The sequence below is a fragment of the Mesocricetus auratus genome, unplaced genomic scaffold, assembly GCF_017639785.1.
Source record: "Mesocricetus auratus isolate SY011 unplaced genomic scaffold, BCM_Maur_2.0 Super-Scaffold_100025, whole genome shotgun sequence".
NCBI classification, from domain to species: domain Eukaryota; kingdom Metazoa; phylum Chordata; class Mammalia; order Rodentia; family Cricetidae; genus Mesocricetus; species Mesocricetus auratus.
In genome coordinates, this window is record NW_024429206.1 from 20,195,001 (window position 1) to 20,221,173 (window position 26,173).

The 26,173-nt window shown below is 48.8% G+C and overlaps 3 protein-coding genes and 1 long non-coding RNA gene across 5 annotated transcripts in view; 2 read left to right on the plus strand and 2 right to left on the minus strand.

Annotated features, from left to right (window-relative positions):
• Positions 1 to 3,323, plus strand: part of Sumf2 (sulfatase modifying factor 2) — a 12,446-nt gene extending 9,123 nt beyond the window's left edge. The window contains exons 7-9 of the mRNA XM_013120736.3: positions 1,066 to 1,150; positions 1,268 to 1,412; positions 3,147 to 3,323. Of these exons, the coding sequence (XP_012976190.1) occupies positions 1,066 to 1,150; positions 1,268 to 1,412; positions 3,147 to 3,231 (315 nt within the window). The 3' untranslated portion in view covers positions 3,232 to 3,323. The remainder of the gene's footprint in view (positions 1 to 1,065; positions 1,151 to 1,267; positions 1,413 to 3,146) is intronic.
• Phkg1 (phosphorylase kinase catalytic subunit gamma 1) lies at positions 2,754 to 16,974 on the minus strand. 2 transcript variants are annotated; one of them, XM_040731136.1, is made up of 10 exons: positions 16,808 to 16,974; positions 14,061 to 14,176; positions 13,414 to 13,592; positions 12,994 to 13,048; positions 9,358 to 9,423; positions 7,861 to 8,114; positions 6,974 to 7,064; positions 6,691 to 6,844; positions 5,700 to 5,825; positions 2,754 to 5,254 (listed from the first exon to the last, which is right to left on the minus strand). In XM_040731136.1, exons 2-10 carry the CDS (start codon positions 14,141 to 14,143, stop codon positions 5,003 to 5,005), a joined length of 1,260 nt encoding a protein of 419 aa, XP_040587070.1. In that variant the 5' UTR covers positions 14,144 to 14,176; positions 16,808 to 16,974; the 3' UTR covers positions 2,754 to 5,002. The 2 variants fall into 2 exon arrangements, with proteins under 2 accessions (XP_040587070.1, XP_040587072.1); XM_040731138.1 differs by having other exon boundaries at positions 7,951 to 8,114; positions 16,808 to 16,972.
• Positions 9,030 to 26,173, plus strand: LOC121133918. The gene is made up of 3 exons (XR_005870930.1): positions 9,030 to 9,487; positions 17,702 to 17,860; positions 25,306 to 26,173. It is a non-coding gene; the product is annotated as an uncharacterized LOC121133918 (long non-coding RNA).
• Chchd2 (coiled-coil-helix-coiled-coil-helix domain containing 2) lies at positions 19,262 to 25,597 on the minus strand. The gene is made up of 4 exons (XM_005080334.3): positions 25,464 to 25,597; positions 21,805 to 22,057; positions 20,056 to 20,206; positions 19,262 to 19,512 (listed from the first exon to the last, which is right to left on the minus strand). The coding sequence occupies exons 1-4, from the start codon at positions 25,511 to 25,513 to the stop codon at positions 19,502 to 19,504; spliced, it is 465 nt and encodes a 154-aa protein (XP_005080391.1). The 5' UTR covers positions 25,514 to 25,597; the 3' UTR covers positions 19,262 to 19,501.

Genomic DNA, 26,173 nt, shown 5'->3' on the forward strand with positions numbered 1-26,173 from the left:
CTTTACAAGCACAGTGGTACAGTGCATGCTATTTTTTAAGAATATTTATTTCTTTTTATGTGCATTCATGTTTTGTCTGCATGTGTGTATATAAGGGTGTCAGATCCCCTGGAACTGGAGTGACAGACAGTTGTGAACTGCCGTGTGGGTGCTGGGAATTGAACCCAGGTCCTCTGGAAGAGCAGCCCATGCTCTTAACTGCTAAGCCATCTCTCCTGCCCTCAGTGCATGTTCTTAACTGAAGGCCATTCCACAGTATTTTTGGAGACTGGACTTTTCAGTGGGAGTTGGAGCTCACCATTTCAGCTCAACAGTCTTGCCAACCAGTCCCCAGGATCTGTCTGTCTCTGAGCCCCCAGAACCAGAGTTATAGATGCATGCCACTATGCCTAGCTTGTGTTTTGTTTTTCATTTTCTGAGACAAGATTTCTCTATATAACAGTCCTGACTGTCCTAGAGCTCACCCTGTAGACCAGGCTGGCCTTGAACTCACAGAGATCTGCCTGCCTCTGCCTCCTGAGTGCAGGGGTTAAAGGCGTGCACCACCACCTCCCGGTAATGCCCAGTTTGTATATGGGTTCTCAGGATATGAACTCAGGTCTTTATGCTTACACAGAAAATGCATTTCCCATTGAACCATCTCCCCTGCTCCTGAACTCTGGTTTTGATAATAAGTGAAATTGAACAAATCAAGTGAGTAAATGTAGGTGGTGTATTTAAGTAAAAGTAGGAGATATGGGAGAGCATGGGTTCCAGGGCCTCTATCCTGGGCAAGATATATTGTATTGTTTTGGAGGCTGTACTGGAACTCACTCTGTAGACCAGGTTGGCCTGGAACTCACAGAGATCCTCTTGCCTCTGCCTCCCGAGTGCTGGGACTAAAGGCCTGTGCCACTAACGCCCAGCTACAACGCTCTTTCCAAAACACCATGTAAGGGAACCTGAGGTCACTGTCCTTCCTCCATGAAGCAGAGGAGTGGAGTGACCCTGGTTTTCCTCTGGGTGGACAGGCACACCTGTTTTGGGACCAGCTGATAAATCTTCCCCTTTTGTTGTTCTTGTCAGGGAAAGTTCCCCAAGGGTGACAGAGCTGAAGACGGTTTTCATGGACTGTCACCAGTGAATGCTTACCCCCCACAGAACAACTATGGTAAGACCTCCTCTTGTACAGTGTCTGACAAGGTGGCAGAACCAACTCTCCCCAGGGCATTTGGTGGGTGGCAGAGTCCCCTACCTACCCATCTAATGACCTCCTACCACACTATAGGACTATATGACCTCATAGGCAATGTGTGGGAATGGACGGATTCCACATTCCAGTCTGCTGGCCAGGACATGCGTGTCCTCCGGGGGGCATCATGGATCGACACAGCTGACGGCTCTGCCAATCACCGGGCTCGGGTCACCACCAGGTAAGGGTCTCGGGTCAGGGACCACAAGCCTCTGTAGCCATGGCTGAGGGTGTGGATGCCCAAGTGGCCCAGAGCTGGCATGAGTGCTGCGTCTGCACCCCACCCCATTTTCTACTCCAGTCTCTTCCCTGCCCACCGCCTTCAGTATCTGGTCACGCTCCCACCCTTCTTGCATAGCCTGCCTCCACTGAAAGTTGTAAGAGAAGCCAGTCAGCACTGCTGACCTTGGGAAGTACACACGGGTACCCGAGACAGCCTGGGGACCCCTTCCTAAGACTCACTGGCAACCTTGTGCTACAGGTTTCCCCCTCACGTGGAACAGGGCAGAGGAAAGGACACAGAAATGCACATCAGTAGGTCACAGTCAGGAGACATGTGCTAACCTGCTCGCCCAGCTGCTGGATGCACGCAAAGTCATTGCTTAGAGTCGTTTTGTCAGTGAGGTGCTGGGACTGATCACCTCACATGATCAATGGTGGCTCCCCCAGCACCGAACCCCAGTCTTCGGGACTCATGCTTTACTCACTGTACATCTGATTTGGCTGGCCTTGGCCAGACTGCAGGCTTGGAAGAGTGTGAGGCCCTGCCTGTCAGAGCTGACTAACTGCTGTGCGTCAGTCAAGGTTCTCTAGAGTAACAAAACTTAGCGAATGAATCTCTATCTATCATCTCTCCATCTATATCAATATCTATAGCCATATAAAGGGAATGTACTGGAATGACTTACACACTGTGATCCAGCTAATCCAATAATGGCTCTGTACAGAGGGTCCAAGAACCCAGTAATTGTCTAGTCCACGAGACTGGATGGCTCAGCTGGTCTTCAGGATACACTGGAATCCCAAGAAGTAGGCTCTCATGCCAGTGAAGGAATGGACCTGCTAGCCAATGAGAGCAGGCAGGCAAAGAGCAAGAGCTGCCTTCTCCCATGTCCTTATAGGGGCTTCCAGCAGAAGGTGTGATCCGGAATGGAGATGAGTCTTCCCACCTCAAAGATTTAGATTAGAAGCAGATCTTTCCACTTCAAATTAAGCAAAAATCCCTCACAGGTGTGCGCCTCCATTTCTGAGCTTTAGTTAATTCCACGTGTAGTCGAGCTGACAACCAAGAGTGGCCACCACACTCTGAAACTCACTTCTCACCTGCGGTGTGATCCTAAGCTTAGAGTAGGAGCTACTTATCAGTGGTCACCAAGGTCATCTTCCATTGCAGTCTTCTGTGGCCACTCAGCTTCCTATTCTCTCCCCTTACCCCTATGGCATACTAGCTGACTTGCCTTCAAACCAACTGTGTTAGTTACTATTTGGTTGCTGTGAAGAGGAACCATTGCCAAGGCAATTCTTATAGAAGAAAGCATTTAATTGGGGGCTTAGTCAGTGATCATCATGGCCTAAAGCAGACCAGCATGGAAGTGGAGTCGTAGCTGAGACTTTACATCCTGATCTGCAGGGAGAGAGAGAGAGAGAGAGGGAGAGAGGGGGAGAGAGCGAGAGAGAGCGAGAGAGAGACAGACTGGGCCTGCTGTGGGCTTTGAAACCTCAGTCAACCCTTAGGAACACTTCCTCCAGGAAGGCCACACCTCCCAATCCTTCTCAGATAGTTCCACTGCCTGGTGACTAAGCATTAAAATATATGAGCCTGTGGGGCCACTCTCCTTCAAAGCACCACACCAACTCCCTTCTCAGCAGACCCTATCCCCAACATTATGCATATTCTCTCCCTGCTCTGTTACAGGATGGGCAACACTCCAGATTCAGCCTCAGACAACCTGGGCTTCCGCTGCGCTTCCAGCACAGGCCGACTGAAGGAGGATCTGTGAGCATCCAGGCAGGGATAGAGAAAGCCCTCCTCAGTACCGTGTCTCCCTAACCATGTTCCAGAGGTGTGTGGATATCAAGTTCTTCATCAGCATTTGGGCAGCCTCTCTTTGAGCCCTTTCTCTCTGGCAGAAGCCTCTTAAGGGCATAAGAACACTCAACCCCAAGAGGGGACTACCATAGCCTGGAAGAGGAGGGCCTGGATGACCACGGCTGGGAGCTGGGTGTTTCTCTGAAATGCAATATTAAGGACAAAGGAACCAAGCACTCCAATATCTGGAGTAGTTCTCCAAAAGACAGCGATTGAAAAATCCCTCCCTTTCAGCCAGGTGGTGGTGGTGGTGGTGGTGGTGGTGGTGGTGGTGCACACCTTTAATCCCTGCATTTGGGAGGTAGAGGCAGGTGGATCTCTGTGAGTTCGAGACCAGCCTGGCATACAGAGTGAGTTCCAGGACAGCCAAGGCTACACAGAGTCCCTGTCTCAGAAAACTAAATCTCTTCTTTTTCTTTCTCCCTGACTGATTCTGTTTTCACTTCTCCTGGGAAATCCTGTAGAAGGAAAAGCTTCCCTGATGTGACGGTACCTAAAACCCCTTTGAGGGACCCCAGCCTCCAGGGTGCTCGCCACGTGGCAAGGCGGGTTTCACTATCAATCCTCCGGCCTCAGCTTCCTGGGCCCTGGGATTATAAACAATGCACAGTACTAAAACACTCTGGTAGAGCAATAATTTACCAGGTGAAGCTGTGCATTGTGGGAGTAACAAGGTCTGTGGTCCTCTAGGAAGACAAATGTCAGAAACCTCTCCCCTGCGTGTTAACCATGTAGGGGCTTCCGTGTACCTCTGCAAACATATCCCCAGGCAAGAACTGGATCCCATGGTGTTGCTGGATCTCAGGTCAATAAACTCTGCATTTGTGTATATCATGAGGTCCACTTTTTTTTTTTAATTGTTATCTGAGACAGGGTCTCATGTAGTTCAGACTAGCCTCATACTCCTTGTGTAGCCAAGAATGACCTTGAACTCCTGATCATCCTGCCTCCATTTCCTCAATTATCAATAACCTTGGGCCCATAAAGAAGCTGAAACGGGCAGAGAGATAACTCAGCGGTTCAGAGCACTTGTGCTTTCAGAAGAGGGGTTCAGTTCCCACCACCCTCAAGGTGGTCCCCAACTATCCTTAACTCCAGTCTCAGGGCATCTGACGCCCTCTTTTGGCCTCCACAGGTACTGCATGCATGTGGGGCACATACCAGGTGGACAAAACACACATAACATACATAAATCTGGAAAAGGAGAAAGAACCCAAGACAGTGACATAGGTGCACAGCAGAGAAGCCAGGAGGCTTATAGCTCCCAGAGCACTCACTCTCTGCCCTTCCTCTCCTGCCTGACACCGCCTCGGCTGCACTGGATCTATTTATTTTTATTTTTGTTTTTAAAGTTTTTTTTCGTCATACCGGGGGTTGGGTGAACTCAGGGCCTTACCAAGGAGTTACATTCCCAGCCCTATTTTTACTTTGAAACAATGATCACTAAGCTGCCCAGGCTAGCCTGGAACTTGGGATCCTACTGCCTCAGGACAACATGCACACGCCACCACACCCAGCCCCCGCTGTAATTACTGCTGTTTAACGGGACACCATTCGCTTCTAGTGGGGAGCTTTTAGGAACACAGAGTAGGGTCAGCTGTTCTGCCTCTGAGGCCTACTTAGGAACTCCTCACAGTTCTGGGGGTGTCTGCTCTCAGCCTCCCCCTGCATCCCACTGCCCCTCAGAAATCATCCTCCTCTTCAGCCAAGGAGAGGAGCACTGCCTTGGGTGTGTTCTCGAAGAGGGCAGCCCTATTCTGCTGCTGCCCTTTCTTCACCCAGTGGCCGTAGATTCGGAAAGCATAGGCATCGATGAGCTTCCGTAGCGGCCTCAGGGCGTAGGGGTCTCGGATGACGATCTCCCTGGTTACAGGCTTCACCCGACGGTACTGGTAGTAGATCCTTACCGAGGCCAGCACAGTTAGACAGATCACCTGCAGGAGGCAGCGTTGAGAACCCTCAGCCGCAGCCGAGCTTGTCAGAAAAGCCATGATGGCTTTGGGGATGCCCTTCATGATGCCCTGTATTCCCAGACCACAAGTATGTACCGGGATTTAGGACATTCCCTGCAACCCGAAACTGAATGGCAACAGTGGATACAAGAAGGGGGGCAATTTGCCCGGGCAGGTGGCGCACACCTTTAATTCCAGCACGTAGGTGGCAGGGGCAGGAGGATCTCTGAATTAGAGGCCAGCCTGGTCTACAGAGTGAGTTCCAGGACAGCCAGAGCTACGCAGAGAAGCCCTGGAGAGAGAGAGAGGCGAATCCCCCGTAGTTTAAGGCTCTGGGACTCTGGGAGCATGGTGCCAGCAGGTATAGAGTACTCCAGGAGCCAACAGCAGCCTCCCCCAAGACCGCGGCCAAGGCAAGCTTCAGTACCTTGAACTTCCCTCGGGGGCTGAAGTGCCTCACTTCTTCCACCACGTACTGCTGGAAGAAAGGGTGCGCCAGGGCCTCTTCCGCCGAGCAGCGGTCCTGGGGACGCACCACCAAGAAGCGAGACACCTGTGAGAGCACAAGGGAACTGAGAAGGGAACTGAGGCTACCAGGGCAGCGTTTTGGAAGACTCAGGGTGTGACGGGCAGTCCTTATTGACAGGATTTAGAACCACTGTGAAAACTTCGCGGGGTTAATTCTGGCTTATGCTTTGTGTCTCCGGGTGTGTGAGGAGAGACCGGTCACGTGACACCCGCAGTCAGGAAGCAGAGAGAGAGATGGATGCTGGTGCTCAGCTCACTTTCTCCTTTCTGTCCGGGACCCCAGACTAGGAAATGGTGCCGCACACATTTAGGGTGAAGCGTCCCACCTCCACCTGTCTAACCAATCCCTCACAGACACACCCAGAAGCCAGAATTAACCCTTCCTTCCTTCCTTAAGTAACTTTCTTTAGAATATTTTTTTAATTGTATTTACAGTGCTCTGCCTGCATGTATGCCTACACACCAGAAGAGGGCACCAGATCTCATTATGGATGGTTGTGAGCCACCAGGTTGGGAATTGAACTCAGGACCTCTGGAAGAGCAGTCAGTGCTCTTAACCTCTGCACCATCTCTCCAGCCTCTTTTTTTTTTTCCCCGAGACAGGGTTTCTCTGTGGCTTTGGAGGCTGTCCTGGAACTAGCTCTGGTAGACCAGACTGGTCTCGAACTCACAAAGATCCGCCTGTCTCTGCCTCCCGAGTGCTGGGACTAAAGGCGTGCGCCACCAACACCCGGCCTCTCCAGCCTCTTAAGTAGCTTTTGCTAGGTATTTTGTAAGACAAATACAAAGGGGCCCCTTCTGGAGATTCCTCCACTCCGGGGTGTGCTCCCTGTGTTGGGGAGTTTTCCTCTTCCTTGACATCCGCGGAGCAGGCGGGCATGGCCTCTCACCAAGTCTTTCACTGTGTCTGAATAGTCATCCCATTCTGGTGAGCCAAACTGGTATTTGCCGTCCATGATCATCCTCAACATCAGCATCTGCTTCCGGTGCCAGAAGGGCGGGGAGCCAGCCAGCAGTGTGTACATGATGACCCCAGTGCTCCACCTGGAGGGTGGCAGGGACTCAGGCCACCCTCAGCCTCATGGGTAGGGGAGGCATGCAGGAGTAGCCAGGCTGGCCACAGTTCCTGGTTTCACCGGGGACCACCTCCCCCCATCTACCCAGATCACTCACATGTCCACCTCCTTCCCATAGCCAGGATGGCTGTCGTCCATGGAGCACTGGATGATTTCAGGGGCCAGATAACTGGGAGTCCCGCAGACCTCTGCAGGAACAGTCACTATCAGGACAGGCCCACAGGGGCCCTTGGGAGCAGTTACCCAAGGAAGCCAAGAGATGGGATGAGAACAGCAGGGCTCTCCTATTTCATGATCAAGAGTAGCATCAGGGTACACAGGCTCACGGGGCCACCCATAGATTCCTAGGTCCTTTTAGGCACCGTGGCACAGAGCTCAAGCTGTGGTAACCCAGGTCAGTGGAGTCCTAGGGAGAGGACTTGACTCAAGAGACATCTAGCCTCTGGGTAATGTGCACACAGGTAAAAATGCCCAGAGACCAGAAGAAAGTCTTATCCCTTAGAACTGGAGTTATAGGTGGCTTTGAAAGTCTCCCTCTGTGGGTGCTGGGAACTGAAACTTGGGTCTTCTACATGAGGAATACAGCTCTTTTTCTTTTTTAAGTTCATGTGCTTGCCTGGTGCCCAATCCCCTGGAATTGGAGTTACAGACATTTGCGATTGGCAGTGTGGGTGCAGGTCCTCTAGAAGAGCAGCCCATGCTTTTAACTGCTGAGCCATTTCTGGGATTGTGTGTGTGTGTGTGTGTGTGTGTGTGTGTGTGTGTGTGTGTGTGTGTGTGTGTGTGTAAGAGCCAGAAGTGAATGTCAGGCGTCTTCCTTGATTGCGCTCCATCTTGTTTTTGAGGCAAGGTCTCTCACCTGCCTGGAGCTGGCCAGCGATTCCCAAGGTTCCTCCTATCTATCTGCCTGTCCAGTGCTAAGGTTACATGGGCTCTGGGGATTCAAACTCAGACCCTTATGCTTATGTATCCCATTTTACCCACTGAGCCATCTCCTCAGCCACTGAAGTGGTAGACATTCAGGCCGTTTCCATCCCCGAGGCCCCTCTGTGGACCAAGGCCATGGAACCAGACCTCGGAGCCTCTCTCCTGGCTGCAGCTGGCAGGAAAATCCGAAGTCTGTGAGCTTGATGTTCATGTCATCATCTAGAAGGATGTTCTCTGGCTTCAGGTCCCGATGGACAATGTTGAGTTTGTGCAGGGTGCAGATCACCTCCAGCAGGGCCCGCATGATCTTTCTGAGGAGGCAGATACAGGGCAATGGTTTGTTGTTATTTTATTTATTATTGTTGTTGCTGTTTTATTGTTTTTCAAGACAGGGTTTCTCTGTGTAGCCTTGGTTATCCTGAAACTCACTCTATAGACCAGGCTAAACTTGAAATTAGAGATCTTCCTGCCTCTGCCTCTTGAATGTGGAGATTAAAGTCTAGCACCATCACACATGGCTATTTTATTTTATTTTATTGTGACAAGGTCTCCTGCCGGGTGTTGGTAGCGCACGCCTTTAATCCCAGCACTCGGGAGGCAGAGGCAGGCGGATCTCTGTGAGTTCGAGGCCAGCCTGGTCTACAGAGCGAGTTCCAGAACAGAGAAACCTTGTCTCGAAAAACCAAAAAAAAAAAAAAAAAAGGTCTCCTATAGCTCAGGCTGGCATCTAACCTACTATGTAGCTGTGGATGACCTTGAACTCTTGATCTTCCCAAATGCTGGGATTACAGGTATGTGCCACCATCGCCAGTTTATGCTTCCTGAATGCAAGGCAAACACTCTAGCAGCTGAACTATGGCCTAACCCTATTTTTACTTTTTGAAACTCGGTTTGACATGCAACTCATGTAAGCCTTGAACTCATGATCCTCCTCCATCAGCCTCCCTATTGTTGAGATTACAGATATTCATTACCAGTCAGTTCTAATTTTTTGTTTTGTATTTTACCTCAAGGTCAGGGCTCTAAACTTGCTGGATAAGCACTATGCTGCTGAGACACACAGTCAGCTCTTTTTTTTTATTTTGGGGTGGGGTAGGTTCAAGGCAGGGTTTCTCTGTGGCTTTGGAGACTGTCCTGGAACTAGCTCTTGTAGACCAAGCTGATCTCGAACTCACAGAGATCCATCTGCCTCTGCCTCTCAGAGTGCAGGGACCAACCGTGTGCGCCACCACCACCCGGCCTTGGCTTAATTTTGATTCTAGAACTGAGCAAAACTTTTCCCACACAGCAGAATTTAGTGTTCCACTACACATTACTCTTCCACTCATCAGGGAGAATAGAGAAGGAGACCAAAGCCCACACACCAACCACACTGCATGCAATGGAGGACCCAGGATAGGCTGCGACCATCTGGTCCTAGACTATCGATGAGCCAAGGGGCTAGGTTACAGAACCAGCACGACCTCAGCTAAGACATGCACAGGTGGCCTCCTGCCAGACCACCGCGATACTGGTCCTACTAATTGGAGAAGGTGGAGATGACACATGGCTTACCTGGTTTCCTTCTCAGACAAGGTGACCTTCTCTGTGAGATAGTCAAAGAGTTCCCCTTTCTTCATCCTGCAGGAACAAAGTGTTCCTTAGCTGCCCTCAGAAATGTGTTCCCACCCTGATGCCACCAAAGGTAAGGTGGGCTGTTCCTCTGAGGGAAGGAACCCCGGGGAGGGAGTGGAGGAGCTGTCCAGGAAGAATTGGAAGAAAACTTACGAGGTTGTGAAAACACAATGTCCCTGCTTGTGGAAATGCATGGCACCCTGGAATCTGTTAGCCCCGGGAGTGGGAGATAGGCTTCGGAGGAAGTCTCTGGCCCAGGACCCCAGATCAAGAGGACTTGGGGGATTTTTGTCAGGAAGCAAATGGAAAGAATCAACAGTGTTAAGTGTTGAAAGTTTGCCCATAATATGAAAAGAGCCAGCTGTGACAGCGTAAACCTGCAAACCTAGTACTTGGTAAATGGCAGCAGGAGAATTAGGAATAAAAGACCAGCCTCAGCTACATAGTGAGTTGGAGGCCACCTTGGGCTACATGAAACCCTGTCTCAAAAAATAGAAACAGAGGCTGGAGAGATGGTTCAGCAGTTAAGAGCACTTGCTGTTCTTCTGGAGGACCTAGGTTTGGTTCCCAGCACCCATGTTAAGCCGCTCACAACTGCCTATAACTCTAGCTCCAGGGGATTCAGGACAGCCCTTGCTTCCACAGGCATGTGCACTCGCACATATACACACTTACACATAACTAAAGACAATGAAAATAGAAGGTTTGCCGGGTGTTGGTGGTGCACACCTTTAATCCTAGCACTCGGGAGGCAGAGGCAGGCGGATCTCTGTGAGTTTGAGGCCAGCCTGGTCTACAAAGAGTTCCAGGACAGTCTCCAAAACAATACAGAGAAACCCTGTCTCGGAAAAAAAAAAAAAAAGAAAATAGAAGGTTTAAATAATGGAGGGACAGGCCACTCCTGGTGGGGAAGGCCATCAACCCCAGCCCTATAGGCTTACCTACAGCTGGATTTTTTTTTTTTTTTTGGTTTTACAAGACAGGGTTTCTCTGTATTGTTTTGGAGGCTGTCGGTCCAGCCCGGCTTCGAACTCACAGAGTGCTGGGATTAAAGGTGTGCGCCACCAACGCCTGGCTTACAGCTGGATTTTATGGAGGCGTTTTCTCAATTGAGGCTCCCTCCTCTCCAGTGACTCTAGCTTGTGCTGGCGCACAGGGTGTCTTCTCTGTATGTCACAGTTAATTTAATGAAAGGATTTACTTGAGAAAATTATGACATGTTTGTAATGCAGAAACATTTCATATGGTAACTGCTGAGCCCTTCAGTGTTTTCTGTTTCCTCTCATTATTTATGTAAGAAAAAAAAACTGAGACAGGGTCTCACACTGCTACACCAGCTAGCCTCAAATCCATAGCAATAATCCTGCTGCCTTACCTTCCTGAGTGCTTGGGTTATAGGACTGTACCACTGTGCCCAGGTTTATCTTTTCCTGTTTAGCCACAGGACGGGCTCCTAGGCCCCTCCCCTGCCCAACTGTATTCACAGTGCTCTGTCCTGCATGTCCTCTGGGGGCAGCTCAAATGTCTTTAACCTTTACAGAGGTGGCTCGGAGAAGCTATTTTTACTGATGTCCCGAGGAGCCCTACAGGGTAACACTAGATTGCTCTGTTGGAGACAATGTTCTAGATCAGAAAGCTAGAAAGACTGAATTGAATATCTTTTGGGTTTTGTTTTCTGAGACAAGGTGTGGCTTCAAATTTTTGACCCTTTTGCCTCAATCCCCCAAGAGCTGGCACTGGAGATATGTGCCACCAAGCCAGGCTTCCGAGAGTGGGCCTCTCCTCTCCCCCCACCCCTTGTCCCTCCTGTTCTCCCTCCTCTCCCATCCCATCCCCTTATTTGGTTGTTGGTTTGTTTTTGAGATAGGGCCTCTGTATATACTCTGACTGGCCTGGAACTCACTATGTAGACCAGACAGGCCCCAAACTCACCAATATTCATCATCTTCTGCATGCCAAGTGCTGAGATTAAAGGCATGCACCATCACATGCAGAGGAAATTTATTTTCTTTCTTACTCTCCTTCCTTCCTTCCTCTTTTATTTATCATCATCATCATTATTATTATTTGCTCTTTTTTTTGTTTTTTTTCGAGACAGGGTTTCTCAGTATTGTTTTGGAGGCTGTCCTGGAACTCACTCTGTAGACTAGGCTGGCCTCGAACTCACAGAGATCCGCCTGCCTCTGCCTCCCGAGTGCTGGAATTAAAGGCGTGCACCACCAACGCCCGGCTCCAGCTGGTTTTTTTCAAGACAGATTTTTTTCTCTGTCTTGGAACTCACTCTGTAGTCAAGGCTTGCCTCAGACTCAGAGGTCTGCCTGCCTTTGCCTCCCAAAGGCATGTGTCACCACCACCTGGCAAAAATTTTTTTGAATAGAAATTGATCATAGCTGGGCAGTGGTGCACGCCTTTAATCCCAGCACTCTGGAGGCAGAGGCAGGTGGATCTCTGTGAATTTGAGACCAGCCTGGTCTACAAGATCTAGTTCCAGGACAGCTTCCAAAGCCACAGAGAAACCCTGTCTCAAAGAAAGGAGGAGGAGGAGAAGGAGGAGGAGGAGGAGGAGGAAGAAGAAGAAGAAGAAGAAGAAGAAGAAGAAGAAGAAGAAGAAGAAGAAGAAGAAGAAGAAGAAGAAGAAGAGGAAGAAAGAAAGAAAGAAAGAAAGAAAGAAAGAAAGAAAGAAAGAAAGAAAGAAAGATTGATTGATTATTCTCTGGTGCACAGTTCACATGCACTTTGCATAGTTATCATTGTTCCCTGTTGGTTTTGAGACAGGGTCTTGTTAAGTAGCCCAGGCTGGTCTGATACTCAGTATGTATCCCTGGCTGGCCATGAACTTGAAGGAATTCTCCTATCTCAGTTTCTGAATGCTGAGATTACAAGTGTGTGCCACTATGCCAGGTTTTGTGTTGCTTATATTTGATGCTTAGTGACAAGGACCTCCCATCCCTCATCCTGTGGGTGCAAATGCAGAGTGATGATACTGGTCTTTGGACAACACACTAAATGTCATCTCAACCACTCGCTTCTCCCTTCCATTCTCTTTCCACTCTTTCCTTCCTCAACTTATCCCCAGAAACCGACTAGTACCAGCTGTGGTGGTCATGCCTGTAATTTCAGCACTCTAGAGGCTGAGGCAGGGGGATGGTGAATTCAAGGTCAGTCTAGGCTAAGAGCAGGTCCCAGAGCTTTTCGTAAAGAGAAGCTGCCTCCAAAGAAAAGAAAGAGAGGGTCAGGCAGTGGTGGCTCACACCTCTAATCCCAGTACTCAGGAGGCAGAGGCAGGTGGATCTCTGTGAGTTCGAGGCCAGCCTGGTCTACAGAGAAAGTAAAAAAACAAACATACACACACACACACACACACACACACACACACACACACACACACACACACACATCCATAAGTAGTATTCTAGGTTTCAAACCTGGCAGAGAGGCCCTGAATCAACTGGTGATTTTGCATGGTATTTCATCATGGGAATTGGGGGACTGATGTTGGCCCCTAACAGCCTGGTAGGGGCCCGTGTCCGGCTTCATAAGCCCCAGGGTACTGGTGCTCCAGGATTGGGTACTTACAGATCAAATACCAAGAAGAAGAAAGTGTTGGTCTCGTAAGTGTCCTTCAGCTGTACTGAAATGGAAAAGGGTAGCTGGTCTCAAGGAGCAGAGGAGACTTGGCAGGCGCCACAGGGACCAGGCAGGGTGGCTTCAAAGGTAGAGGTAGGAATGTGATGGGGTTTCAGGGCAATCACTGAGGTGTGGGAAGGACCCCTTCCTCACCTGCACCCACCCCCCACCCTGTCTGAACCCACCCCGTCTGAGTAGTGAGGGTGGCCCCTGTGACCTAGAGCTGCAGCAATGGGCTGGCAGAGAGAGCCGCTGAGCACGAGGTGCAGAGGGAAGGGTACAGCTGGCCACGAGGTGGTGCTCGTGCCCCGACTGCAAAGCATGCTGCCAGGGTTTTGTGGGGCAGTGGGGCTGGGAAGGTCTACTCACTGATGTTGGGGTGTCCCGAGACCTTCTTCAGGATGTCCACCTCCTTCAGTGTGGCTTCCCGAAGTTCCTGCACCTCCTGGGAGCTGAAGCTGCCTCCGCCTGTGATGTCGATGATTTTGACTGCATACTCCTGGCATGTGGGTTTGTGGATACAGCGCCTGACCACACTGCTGACTCCCCTGGGGGCAGAGAACAGATGGCCTCGGGACCCCACACTCCAGGGGAGTCCCTTAGCAAGGGCAGTACAGGGGCTAGAGAGAAGGTTCTGCGATTAAGAGCACTTGTTGAAAAAAAAAGCACTTGTTGCTCTTTCAGAGAACCCGAGTTCAGTTTCCAGCAACCACATAACTACTAACAACTGTCTGAAATTCCAGGGGATCCCACACCCGCTTCTGACCGCTGAGGACACCAGACATGCTTGTAGTGCACAAACATTTGGGCAAAACACTGTACTCATAAAATAAAACTAAAGTCAATCAGTAAATGAAGGGCACAGATGTTCTGTCCTGTGTTGCAACACATACTTCCCTTCTCACCCTGAGGGGAGGAGCAAAGGGGACAGAAATGGGGCTAGTGCTGAGGGTGGCGCCAATCATTCCGAATCATAGTGATGAGGTCAGGGTTTCCGCAGGTGACCCGGGTCTTACCTGCCCAAGACCTCCTTGGGCTCATAGTTCTCATAGAAACTCTGTGCAGAATGCGAGTCAGGGAGGGCCTCATCCCGGGTCATGCTCAGTGGGTCTCTGGGTGACTCCGAGGGTCTCTGAAAGGGTTACAGAAAGAAGCCGTCAACTCCCCCACCCCTCCCACCTCCCTTTCTCTGTCTCTCTCTCTCTCCAGAGTTACTCTGTGTAGCCCTGGTTGTCCTGGAACTCACTTTGTAGACCAAGCTGGCCTCAAACTCAAACTCAGAGATTTGCCTATCCCTGCCTCCCAAGTGCTGAGATTAAAGGTGTAGACCACTAAGGCCTGTCTCTTCTTATTTAAAAGATTTTTTTTTCAAACATATAGGGCAGGGTGGTAATGAACCATGCCTTTTTTTTTTTTTTTGGTTTTTCGAGACAAGGTTTCTCTGTGGCTTTGGAGGCTGTCCTGGAACTCACTCTGTAGACCAGGCTGGCCTCGAACTCAGAGATCCGCCTGCCTCTGCCTCCCGAGTGCTGGGATTAAAGGTGTGCGCCACCAACGCCCGGCTATGAACCATACCATTAATCACAGCTCTGAGGAGCAAAGGCAGGTAGATCTCTGTGAGTTTGAGGCTGGCCTGGTTTACAGAGCAGGTTCTAGGACAGCAACAGCTACAAAGAAAAACCCTGTCTTCAAAACAAAACAAAACAAAACAACACACACACACACACACACACACACACACACCCCAAAAAAAGCAAGCAAAGCAAAAAAACAGGCCAAGTGGCCAGCCTGGTCTACATAGCAAATTCTAGGTCTTCCAGGGCTACATGAGACCTTGTATCAATTTTTTTAAAAAAGGGAGGAGGGGGGAGAATACTGGAAAGAAAGCTCAGTGACTAAAACCAATGGCTGCTGTTTCTGAGGACCCAGGTTTAAATCCCAGCACACACACATGGCAGCTTACCGCCATCTATAATTCTAGTTCCAGGGGATCTGATGTCCTCTCTGGCCTTCCAGGGGACCAGGCACATAAGACCAGACAAAACAGCCATACACATAAAATCAAAATAATCTTTTTTTAATCAAAATAATCTTACTAAAGAAAGCCACGCGTCGTATCTGAGCCGGGTGAGGGCTGGGTCTTTCAGCTTCTGGTGTCGTCTCCATTAGACTGTGATGATTAGGCCTTTGTGCCCTCTGCCCAGCACAGGTGTGTGACAATTGCTGAGTATAATTCAATGAACAGGTAATCTACTGGCACAGGCCTTAACAGATGGAAAATGCCCTAGACACTACCAACAATGACCAGAAAGCCCTAGGGAGTCCTGGAGCAGTTTGAACAAAATTTTTTCTTTCTGAGACAGGGCCTAAAGCTCAGGGATCCACGTGCCTCTGCTCCCCAGTGCTGGCCTTAAAGGCGTGTACTTCCATACCTGGCATGAGAGGCTTACTCTTATTTTTATCTATTTACTTTTGGTTTTCAAGAAAGGGTTTCTATGTAGCCCTGGATGTCCTGAAACTCATTCTGTAGACCAGGCTGGCCTTGAACTCATAGAGATCCACCTGCCCCTGCCTCCCCAGTGCTGGGATTAAAGGTGTGCGCCATCATTTCCTGGCTCTCTCGTTCTTATTTTTAGGTGCTGGGGATAGAACCCAGAGGCTTGTACATGCTAGGCAAGCACTCAACCACTGAGCTACACCCTCAGGCCAGAGTCAGGGTTGGTCAGGAGTGGATGTGGAGAAGCTAAGCTGACCCATCTTGCTGCAGGAACATAGAGGCTCCTACCAGGAAACTCCTGCTTCAGACCCAGGGTTTGAGAAAGACAGAAAATCACCCAGCAATAGGGAGAGGCAAGCAGCCAACAGTCCACTTCCGTGAGCCTGAGAAGGCCTGGTCTCCCAAGAGGCCCAGTCTGCTGACCAGCCACGTAGCAGCCCTGGCTGCCTCAAGCTGGCTGTTGCAGGAAGCCTGGTGTCCCAGCTACCGGGTGCCTGGTTACCAAAAGAAGGCATAGAATAACAAGTGCCGCCTTTGCCAATTGCAGGAACCTGGCCTGTGCACACCAACAGCCAACAGTTCCCCTCAACAACAAGCCTGTTTACTGAAAAGGGCGTTCTAAAACCCCCAGGGTGTGTGTGTGTGCCCCTCACCTAGTATGACAGTCACTTAGATCCCTTGCATAGGCATAGAGCAATTCTCCGCCTATACCAGGATCCCATCCTGAGCCAGGCTGGGCCACATTCTGGCTGCACTCACATTTTCTAATCATGTGTGTGTCCATCTCCCTGTTCTTTTTTTGGGGGGGGAGAGGGGGTTGGTTTTTTGAGACAGGGTTTCTCTGTAGCTTTGGAACCTGTCCTGGAACTCATTTGGTAGACAGGCTGGCCTGGAACTCACAGAGAGATCTGACTGCCTCTGCCTCCCCGAGTGCTGGGACCACTACCCGACCCATCTTCCTTTTCTTAAGGTTTTACTGTAGCCAACAATGGGTCTCTATTTCCTGCTTCATTGGCCTTTACACTTGTTCCAAGATTCCCTGGGGGGGGCATTCTAAATAAGGATAGGTGTCTTGGAACCTACTATCCCTCCCAGAAAACTAGCCAGAGAGCATAGCCAGCAGCGTGATCTGTAGGTAACTGCCTGTCAGATGTTCTGAGAAGCTGTGCTCTCCCAGGTCTGAGGAGAAATGGGACAAACAGATTTGAGGCTTTCTGTCTTTGCCTCAAAATCCCACTGCTCCCGGACTGCTGCCTCCATACTCACTGTTATGTATGTCCTTGTAGGCTCTTGGATGAAGGTAATAATTCCAGGGTCCTGGAGCCCTCTGGAGACAGGGGACCACGAAGGCCTGGAGCTGTGTCCTGAGCAGACACTTGTGCTTGGAGTTGCTGTCTTTCTCCTCTTCTGGGACTTGGTACTTGGTGATGGAAGGCTGGCCTGCCAAAAATAAACCACAACTGCAAAGTCGGGATGCCGGCCAAGGTCCAGTAGGGATACCCCTAGGGCAAAAGTGCATCAGGTGCGCCACCTGGTGACGGCTAGGGAAAGCTCCAGTGGCTAGGGGTCAGGCAAAGCCTGGTTTTTTACATTTTTAATTATGCACACGGAGTGCAGGTGCCTGGAGAGGCCAGAGGTGTTGGATTTCTCTGGAGCTGGAGTTATGGATGGCTTTAGCTATCTCTTGTGGGTGCTGGAAACCAAACTCAGGAAAAGCAGTACTATGACCTTACTGGTTGAGCCAGTTTTCCAGCTGTGTTTTAAGTTTTTTTTTTTTTTTTTATGTGTATGAGAATCTTTTGCTGGCAGTATATATGTGTACCACAGGAATGCCTTATATCCTGAGGCCCGAAGAGGGCATTGGGTCCCCTGGAACTGGACTGTTATAAGCCAGTATGCGAGTCTGGAAACTGAACTCAGGTCCTCTGAAAGAGCAGCAAGCGCTCAACATGACCTACCCACCTCTGGGGCCTGGCAACACTGGCTTTGAAAGGAGTGCACCGTTGTTTTTAAAGAGACTTGCTCCAGCCTGGTCTACAAAGTGAGTTCCAGGACAGCCTCCAAAAGCCCTGACTACCCTCCAATTTGCCTCTGCCTTTCTGTGTTGGGATTGTAGGCGTTCACCACCAAGCATGGCAATGACCTTGTATTTCTCCTCAGATTCAACTCCTCGAAGATTGCCTGCTTCGAATTGGGATTATGTGTACCACCATGACCAGTTGGGCTTAAACCTGGGGCAATCCAAGGAATAGGGCTACAGTTTGGAGCACTGTGACCAAGCTTTCCTGAGGTACTGGACTCAATACCAAGCATAGAAAGGTGAGTTTAGCCTAGTTTCGCAAGAAGTAGAAATATCCAAACTACAGAGAGACAGGCTTATATAGAGGATGGTTTTAAACTGTGTAATCCCACCACTTAGGAGGCTGATACAGGATAAGCAGTTTAGGCCGATTTGGACTACATAGGGAAACCCTGTCTCAAAGGTACACAAAAGAAAAAGGCTTCAGCCAATTTAGTGTAGTAACACACAGTAATGATGTGGTCACAGGGGGCCCATCCTGTTATGTCTTGTTTATCACTTACCCACTTATCTGTTGGTAAGGCTTTTGATAGGCCCCAGAGCCTGGTGAATGCTTGCCCAAGCTGCTACTATCTCACACATTCCCTAACACACCGTTAAGCACATGGTAAAGGTAAAATGTTCTGTCTTTTCCATTAAAGGGTTAACTAAGATTCCACATAGCAGGGTGTGGTGATACCTTTAGTCCCAGCACCCAGGCCGGTACATAAACTGCCCTGAAAAGACCACCGTATGGAAATGCAGGGCTACATGGCTCATGGTTAGGAGCACTGGCTGCTCTGGCAGCACTCATGCTGTTTCTAGCACCCTCATGGTTGCTCTCAACGATTTGCAACGGCATGCAGCTACAGGGGATCTAGTTTTCCATCCTGAGGGTGCTACACAGTGCACTTATATACACCCAGGCAAATGCTCATAAACAAAACAAAAACTTGCAAACAAGCCATTTGGCAGCAACGAAAAATCACTTGAGAATCTGTATCTTTTTTTTTTTTTCAGAGACAGTGTTTCACTGTTTAGCTAGCTAAGGCTGTCCTTGAACTCAGAGATCCGCCTGCCTCCACCTTCCGAGTCCTGGGATTAAAGGTGTGAGCCACAACTGCTGGGCTAAGAATCAGTATTTTCTGAAATGAAAAAAAAAAGTTGTACTGAGTGCCAGCCAACTCCTTGAGTGAGGCTACGGTCTGACACAGTGAGGGAAGCCAGGCAATAGTGGTGCACCCCTTTAATCCCAGCATGCAAGAGATAGAAAAAGGCAGATCTCTGTGAGTCTACAGAACCAAGTTCCAGGACAGCCACGGCTACACAGAGAAACCCTGTCTTGAAAGAAAAATAAAACAAAACAAAAAACCAACCAGGAGGGATCCTTGTTGGGTGTGCTTGCTTGCAGGATTTTACATTGATATGTACCCTTCTGTAGAAGTTAAGTTTATGGGACCCTGAGCCTGGAGCAGCTAAAACCACTTAAATATGAGCAGCATGACTGATGATGAACTTTTTACCAAGTAGCAACAGAATAATTTTATGAATGGGGTTTTCCACTACATGAGGAAATATATTAAAGTGTCCAGCATTATGAAAGTTGAGACATGCAGATATAGCTGTATTCTTGCACAAACTCCAAGGTCACTACCACACCACAGAATCAAACAATTTTATTTTCATTAACTCACAAAAAACAATACAGTTGGTTCAATGAGGCCATCATTTGCCCGTTCTTCAACACTACAAGCTGAGTGAATAACTATATAGTTAGGACTCTTTCATGGCTATTCTGAAATAATGGAGCTATTAGAAATAAGGTTTGTTTACTCAGGGTCCACACTTGCACTATAAATTAGGCAGAGTCCATTTCAATTTCTTCAGTTTGAACTTCTTGATTAGATTAAACCTGTTAAAAAAAAACATTAAGTTAGAAGATGCCCAGATACACTGTTTTCTTTTCTAAGACATGTACATTTTCCTTTAATCAAACATCAATTCTATCCTTGGCAGAACCGAGACATGGCACATGTGTTTCTAGAGACAAAAGCTTGAAGCAGAAAAGTTCTAATCATTTTAGACAGGTTTGCCCTCTTCCCCTCCCTCCCACAACCCATAAGGTGCGAAAACAAAAATTGTAATTAATAGACAGAGAACTTCTGAAATTACAAGAGAAACCACAGAAACAATGTGACTGTCAACCCTCCAGGAAGTCTAATCAAGAGTTCTGCTTGTCCTGGCTGGTGATGGCCTTTAATCCAGAACTCAGAAGGCAGAGGCAAGTGGACCTCTGTGAGTTTGAGGCCAGCCTGGTCTACTGAGTGAGAGCCAGGACAGCCAGGACAACACAGAGAAACCTGTCTTGAAAAACGAAAGTTCTACTTGGGAACTTAATTTCAAAACTCCGTAAGGTTCAGGACTGTCATTCTGAGCAGATGGACAGGTCACCTACCATTTGCAATTCTACACTGTCTCAACACCTCATTGAAGCCCTCGCAGAGTTTGACGTCACTCTGGTTCTGGGCACATTCCAGAAACTGTTTGATCTCAAGAGAGCATGGCCCTCGAGACTGCTGGTCCAGAAGCTGGGTTCCCTGGGGCTCCTGCAACGACATAGTATTAGGTAGTTTGGGGTAGTTTGTTCAGTACACACAAGGCTCTGGACTTGATCTTAACACTGTAAACACATACACATATAAAAAATGGAGCCAGGCAGTGGTGGTGCATGCCTTTACTCCCAGCACTAAGACCTAGAGGCAGATGGATCTCTGAGTTCTAGGCCAGCCTGGCCTAAAGAACTAGCACCAGGACACTGAAGGCTATAACGGACACAAAAAATCTGTATTAAAACAAGCAAACAAGCCAGGCGGTGATGGCGCATGCCTTTAATCCCAGCACTGGGTAGGCAGAGGCAGGTGGATCTCTGTGAGTTCAAGGCCGGGCTGGACCGACAGCCTCAAAAACAATACAGAGAAACCCTGTCTCGAAAAAACAAAACAAAAAAAAATCAAACACATACACTAAAACAAACCTGGCTAGAGATTTTGTGCTTTGACCTGGGTTTGAACCCCACCATTACAAATATATATACAGAAAAAGGAGAACCATTCTTAAGGAAAAATAGAACTATTATTGGAAAGAGATGGAGAACTTCAGATACACCATATTTCAAGAGATTACATGTTCCTTAGTACATACAAAATGCATACAGGGGGTGGGGATGGGAGTAGGGGTGGTGTGTGTGTGTGTGTGAGTGAAAAGTATCAGGTCAGGGGTCATAAGCTGTGAAAGGGACTTGTGATTATGTAACAGAGACTGCACTCAAAGACCAGCCCTTGTGGCTGTAATTCCAACACTTGAGAAGCCAACCAAGGAGACTGCTACAAGCTTGAAGTCAGCTTGGGTCACACACTGAAGACTTAGTCTCCAAGTGAAACAACAGGAACCCAGAATAAGTGTAGCCAAGATAAAGCCAAGGCAGGTGGCTGGAGCAATGGCTCAGAGGTTAAGAGCATTGGCTGCTCTTCCAGAGGTCCTCAGTTCAACTCCCAGCAACCACATGGTGGCTCACAACCGTATATAATAAGATCTGGTGCCCTCTTCTGGCATGCAGATATACATGCATGAAGATGGCCATGAGCTCAGGGCTATCTTGAGATCCTCTCAAAACAAAAATCACTTAAAGAGGAAAATGATTCCAGTCTGTTTTACTTATTAATGTTTGTCTAAAGGTTAAACTCAAGTCATGCCATGCGGCTTTTCTGTGTGATGCTCAAACACGAGTGTGTGTGGGTGTGTGTGCCCAAGGGGAGGCCAACCAAGACATGGGGTGTCTTTCCTCTACCACTCTCCATCCTATTGCCTTGAGACAGGGCCTCTCACTGAAACGGTCATTTCATCCCAACCGCCAGCCAGCCAAGCTGAGGGATCTGCTCGTCTCCCTCCACAATGCAGGAGTTACAGGGATGTATGGCTACGCCTGACCTTTTGTGGTTCACACATGGGTTTTGATCTCGGGTATGCATGGCTTCAGAGTAAGTGCTTATTCACTGAGCCATACCCCCAGCAGCCCCCACTTAGCAAAAGGGAGGGGGAGGCACACCACTTTGTACTTATAACCGTGGATCCTAAAAGTAAACATGCAAGTTCTTAGCAGCTGCCCAGTGTTAACACAGAAAGGAAGAGCTGCCCCAAGTCTTACCTGGTAAGTGATGTCAGGCCTTGCAGGCTCGGCACTGCCTCCTCCACCGAAGCCCCCAGTGATGGCGTGACCCAGGGTGTGACCCACTGCAGAGCCCACGGCCACACCAGCTGCAGTGGTTGCCATCTGGGCCATCAGGCCTGGCTGCCTGGGTGCAGCAGCAGGGGAGCCAACTGCGGATGGTGCGGCTGCTGCTGCTGGAGGATGAGCTGCAGGCGCATGTCTCGGAGCAGCCCTCATCTGAGGGGCCCGGCTAGGAAAGAAGAGAACAAAACTTGTCAGATCCCAGTTCCAAATGGCTGTGGCCTTTACTGAAGGAAGGCAACAAGCCAGGTTTGGTGGCACACGCCTGTAACACCAGCACTGTCATGGTAGAGGCAGGGAGAACCAATAGGCCAAGGTCACCCTCAGCTGCAGAGGGATCTCTTCTCTTCACTAATGTTTCTCAGAGCATAATAACTGCAACATTTCTACCCTCCCTCCAAACATCCCTCCTTGACTGACTTCAAATTCATGGCCTGTTTTCATTAGCAGTTATTAGATGCATAACTATGTGTATACATATACATTTTTATATAGCACCTCAGTCTGTATGTTACTTTTATGTGTCTGTGTTCAGGGCTGACCCTCTGGTACTGGATAACTAATGTGTGTGCTCTAACTGGGGAAGACCATTTCTCCTGCTCTCAGTAATCCTTAGTTGCTTGTAGTTCCTCATCTAGGTTGAGGCCTTGTGAGCTTTTCACCACACATACACCTTGGTATATCTACTGTCATTCTCATTCTACATCATTATCTTAAGACCAGTCTGAGAAAGGATACCTTGCTCTCAAAAAGTAAACACCAACCAACTGTAACCAAAACAACAGCTAGCTCTGAACCTATGAAGCCTCCTAAATCAGCCTTATTCAGTGCTGGGATTAGTGCTGTCACTCCACCTGGCATCATTTTAAATCTTATTTTATTTTTATATTTTACAATTATTTACATGCATCTATGTCTGTGTACTATTTGCATGCCAGAAGAGGGCTTTGGATCACCTGGACCTGGAGTTAGATGGTTGTGAGGGACCCACGTTGGTACTGAGTCTCAAACCTGGGTCCTCTGGAAGATCATCAGTCAGTGCTTTAACTATAAAGCCAATTTTCCAATCCCATTTTATTTTTTTGGTTTTTAAAGATGGGGTTTCTCTGTGTAGTTCTTGTAGGCCAGGCTGATCTGGAACTCACAGAGATCTGCCTACCTCTGCCTCCAGAGTGAGGGGATTAAAGGCCACCATCACCTGGTTGGTTCCAGCCTCATTTTAAATTATCTTTTGCTTCCTTGTGTTTGTTGACAGGGTTTGTGTGGTCCTGGCCATCCTGAACACACCTTGTCTCCCAAGCACTGGAATAAAGGCACGTGTCACAACTACTTTTAAGTATATATACCCTGTGAGTTCGAAGGCCAGCCTGGTCTACAGAGCGAGTTCCAGGACATCCTCCAAAAAATACAGAGAAACCCTGTCTCAAAACAAAAAACAACAACAACAACAAAAAAAGTATATATACCACACAAGCAAGAAGACTATAGAAACTTGTTTTCCCTAACTGATTATACATATATAACACTGTACCTCTTCAATCTCTGTTAAGTGCCCCCCCCCCCCTGCAAGATAGGGTGGGTTTCTTTGTGTATTCTTTGTTGTTCTAGAACTAGCTCTGTAAACCAGGCTGGCCTCAAACTCACTAAGGTCGACCTGCCTCTTCCTCCTGTGAGTTGGGATCAAAGGTGTCCACAACCAACCTTGCTAAAGTTATAATCAAGTATAAACTTTTTTGTCCCTTTAAAAAGACTATAATGAGATCTGATGCTCTCTTCTGTCAGGCAGGCATACATGTAGACAGAACCCTTATACATAATAAATCTTTAAAAAGAAAGAGCAAGAAAGAAAGAGAGAGAGAGAAAGAAAGAAAAAGAAATGGCTCACTGGAGAAAGGTGTTTGCTGCCAAGCCTGGCAACCTGAGTTAGAACCCTGGAATCCACAAGGAAGTAAACAAACAACTCCCACAAATTGCCCTCTGACCTTCACACAAGATACAGACACAAAGCAATTTAGAGCTTGGCTTAGCAGGACATTTTCCTAGCAGGCATGGGACCCTGGGTTGGCTAAACTAGAAAGAAAACATACAGAAGGCATTGGCTTGGCAAAATATAGCTGTAGTCTCAGCTATTCAGTGGGGGGATAAGATCATTTAGCACATGGCTTTGGGACCAGCTTGGACATTGGAAAAAGGCAGTCAAAAGTCAACAAAAATCCAAGGCAGTCATGTGCTAATGCTCAGAAGGTAGACCACTCTACCTACCAATCAGTAAGGTTAAGGCAGCTGGGTATGGTGTGGTGGCCCACACCTTTAATTCCAGAATTCAGGAGACAGGTGGATGGATCTAAGTTTCAGGACAGCCAGGGCCACAATGAAACCTTTTATCAAAGAAACAAAGCAAAGCACCAACCCAAACCAAAAAGAAAAACTTAGGGACAATGACCTGTCTGAACAGCAACTTCTATAAATCTTATTTCTCTTTTAGCTGGGTCTCTTCATGCTATCCTGAATTGGTGCCAATTCTTGCCTTTGGGGAGACAGGGGCATGAGGATCTACCTTGGCGGTAGATGGGACATTCCCTTACCATATAGACAGTCCTCAGGTTCCCTCCTAATACAACAACAATTCTTAACTTTCAATGATTTTTATTCCCCAAAATGAAACATGTTTTTTGTTTGTTCGGTTTTTTGAGACAGGGTTTCTCTGTATAGCTGTGGCTGGGCACTGGCTCTGTAGACCAGGCTGGCCTCGAACTCACAGAGATCCGCCTGCCTCTGCGTCTGGAGAAGGGACTAAAAGTGTGCGCCACCAATGCCCGGCCAAAATGAAACATATGTAATTCTGGCGCTGTCAACAATTTCCTACTTATCTTCATGTGGGCCGAGGATATGTCTCAATAGAGCCGTCGCCACTAAGTGTTAAGATATTCTGGACCGAAGTGGTGGAAGGAACTATTTAATTTTTTTTTTGTAGAGACCTTTAAAGCCTGTAATCCCAGTCATAAGGAATCGGAGTCAGGAAAATCAAGGAAGGTTAGCCGGTGGACCTCAGACACAGTAAAACAAAACCACCCCAGCTGGGCGTTAGTGGCGCACGCCTTTAGTTCCAGTATTCGGAAGGCAGAGGCAGTTAGATCTCTGTGAGTTTGAGGCCAGCCTGGTCTACAGAGCGAGTTCCAGGACAGCCAGGGCTACACAGAAGCCCTATCTCAGAAAAGGAAAAAAAGAAAGAAAGAAAGAAAAGGGGGTAGGGGTGGAGAGAGAAAGGAAAGAAGGAAAGACAGAAGAAATAAGAAAGCCACCTCAAGACCTTCCCCTAAATCCTCCTTTCCCCGCTCTTTGTAGGCTACTAAGGCCCTTCCCCCCACCCCCAAGCAGTCTAGGAGAAAGTTCACGCTTTAGCGTCCTCTTCCGTAGAGCACAGAGCCTGTGACCCTGTCCTCGGGGATCCCGCACCGGGGAAGAGTCCCTCATTGCTCGCACTGCCTCACCCCCGGCCGCCTTCGCAGCTCTCTGGCTAAGGAACGTCGCCCTGGCGGCCCGCGCTCAGTCCCCAGCCCCCAGGAGGAGCTCACCTGGCCGGAGGGGCCACCCGGGAAGAGCGGCTTCGGCTTCCACGCGGCATCCTGGGCGCCCACACACTCTTGAGTCCAAAGACGACAAACTGCGAAACGCTCACCAGCGTCCAGCAACTTCTACCAAGGAGAGCGGAAGACGGGAGGCGGGTTCTCAGAGGGCAGCCAATCAGCGCCCAAGAGAGCACGAGCGCTGAAGGTCATTGGGAGATCAAGACGTCGGTAACGGGGAACGCCGTGGTGCTACGCCAGGAAGTCAAGAGCTTGGCGACCAGGCCCCAGAGCTAACCGGAAGTTCCTGGGGTTGCGCTCTCAATTCTTGTCCCCCATTCTGTGCTGAATTGTTAGGTTTCTGCTTCCCCCACGACTCAGGCTGACCTTGATTTTAAGATCCACCTGCTTCCGCCTCTCCAGGAAACTGGATTGGGGTACAGGCATATACCGCCATGCCTACCGAGTTAACAAATTGAAATGCAACCTTGACTGAGTCATCCTTTGCCTCGTCTACCAGAGGGCCTTGGACTGTTTACTTAACCCTTCTCAGATTGTTTTGTTTTGCGACAAGGCCTCACATAACGGGTGTTAACCCGGAAGTCGCCGTTCTCATGACTCAGTCCGCTACTGCTGGCGCTGCGGGAGAAACTCATATTAAAAGTGATGTTGTAAAGGATTTCCTAATAAACGTGTTTGAAAATATTAAGTTAAACAAA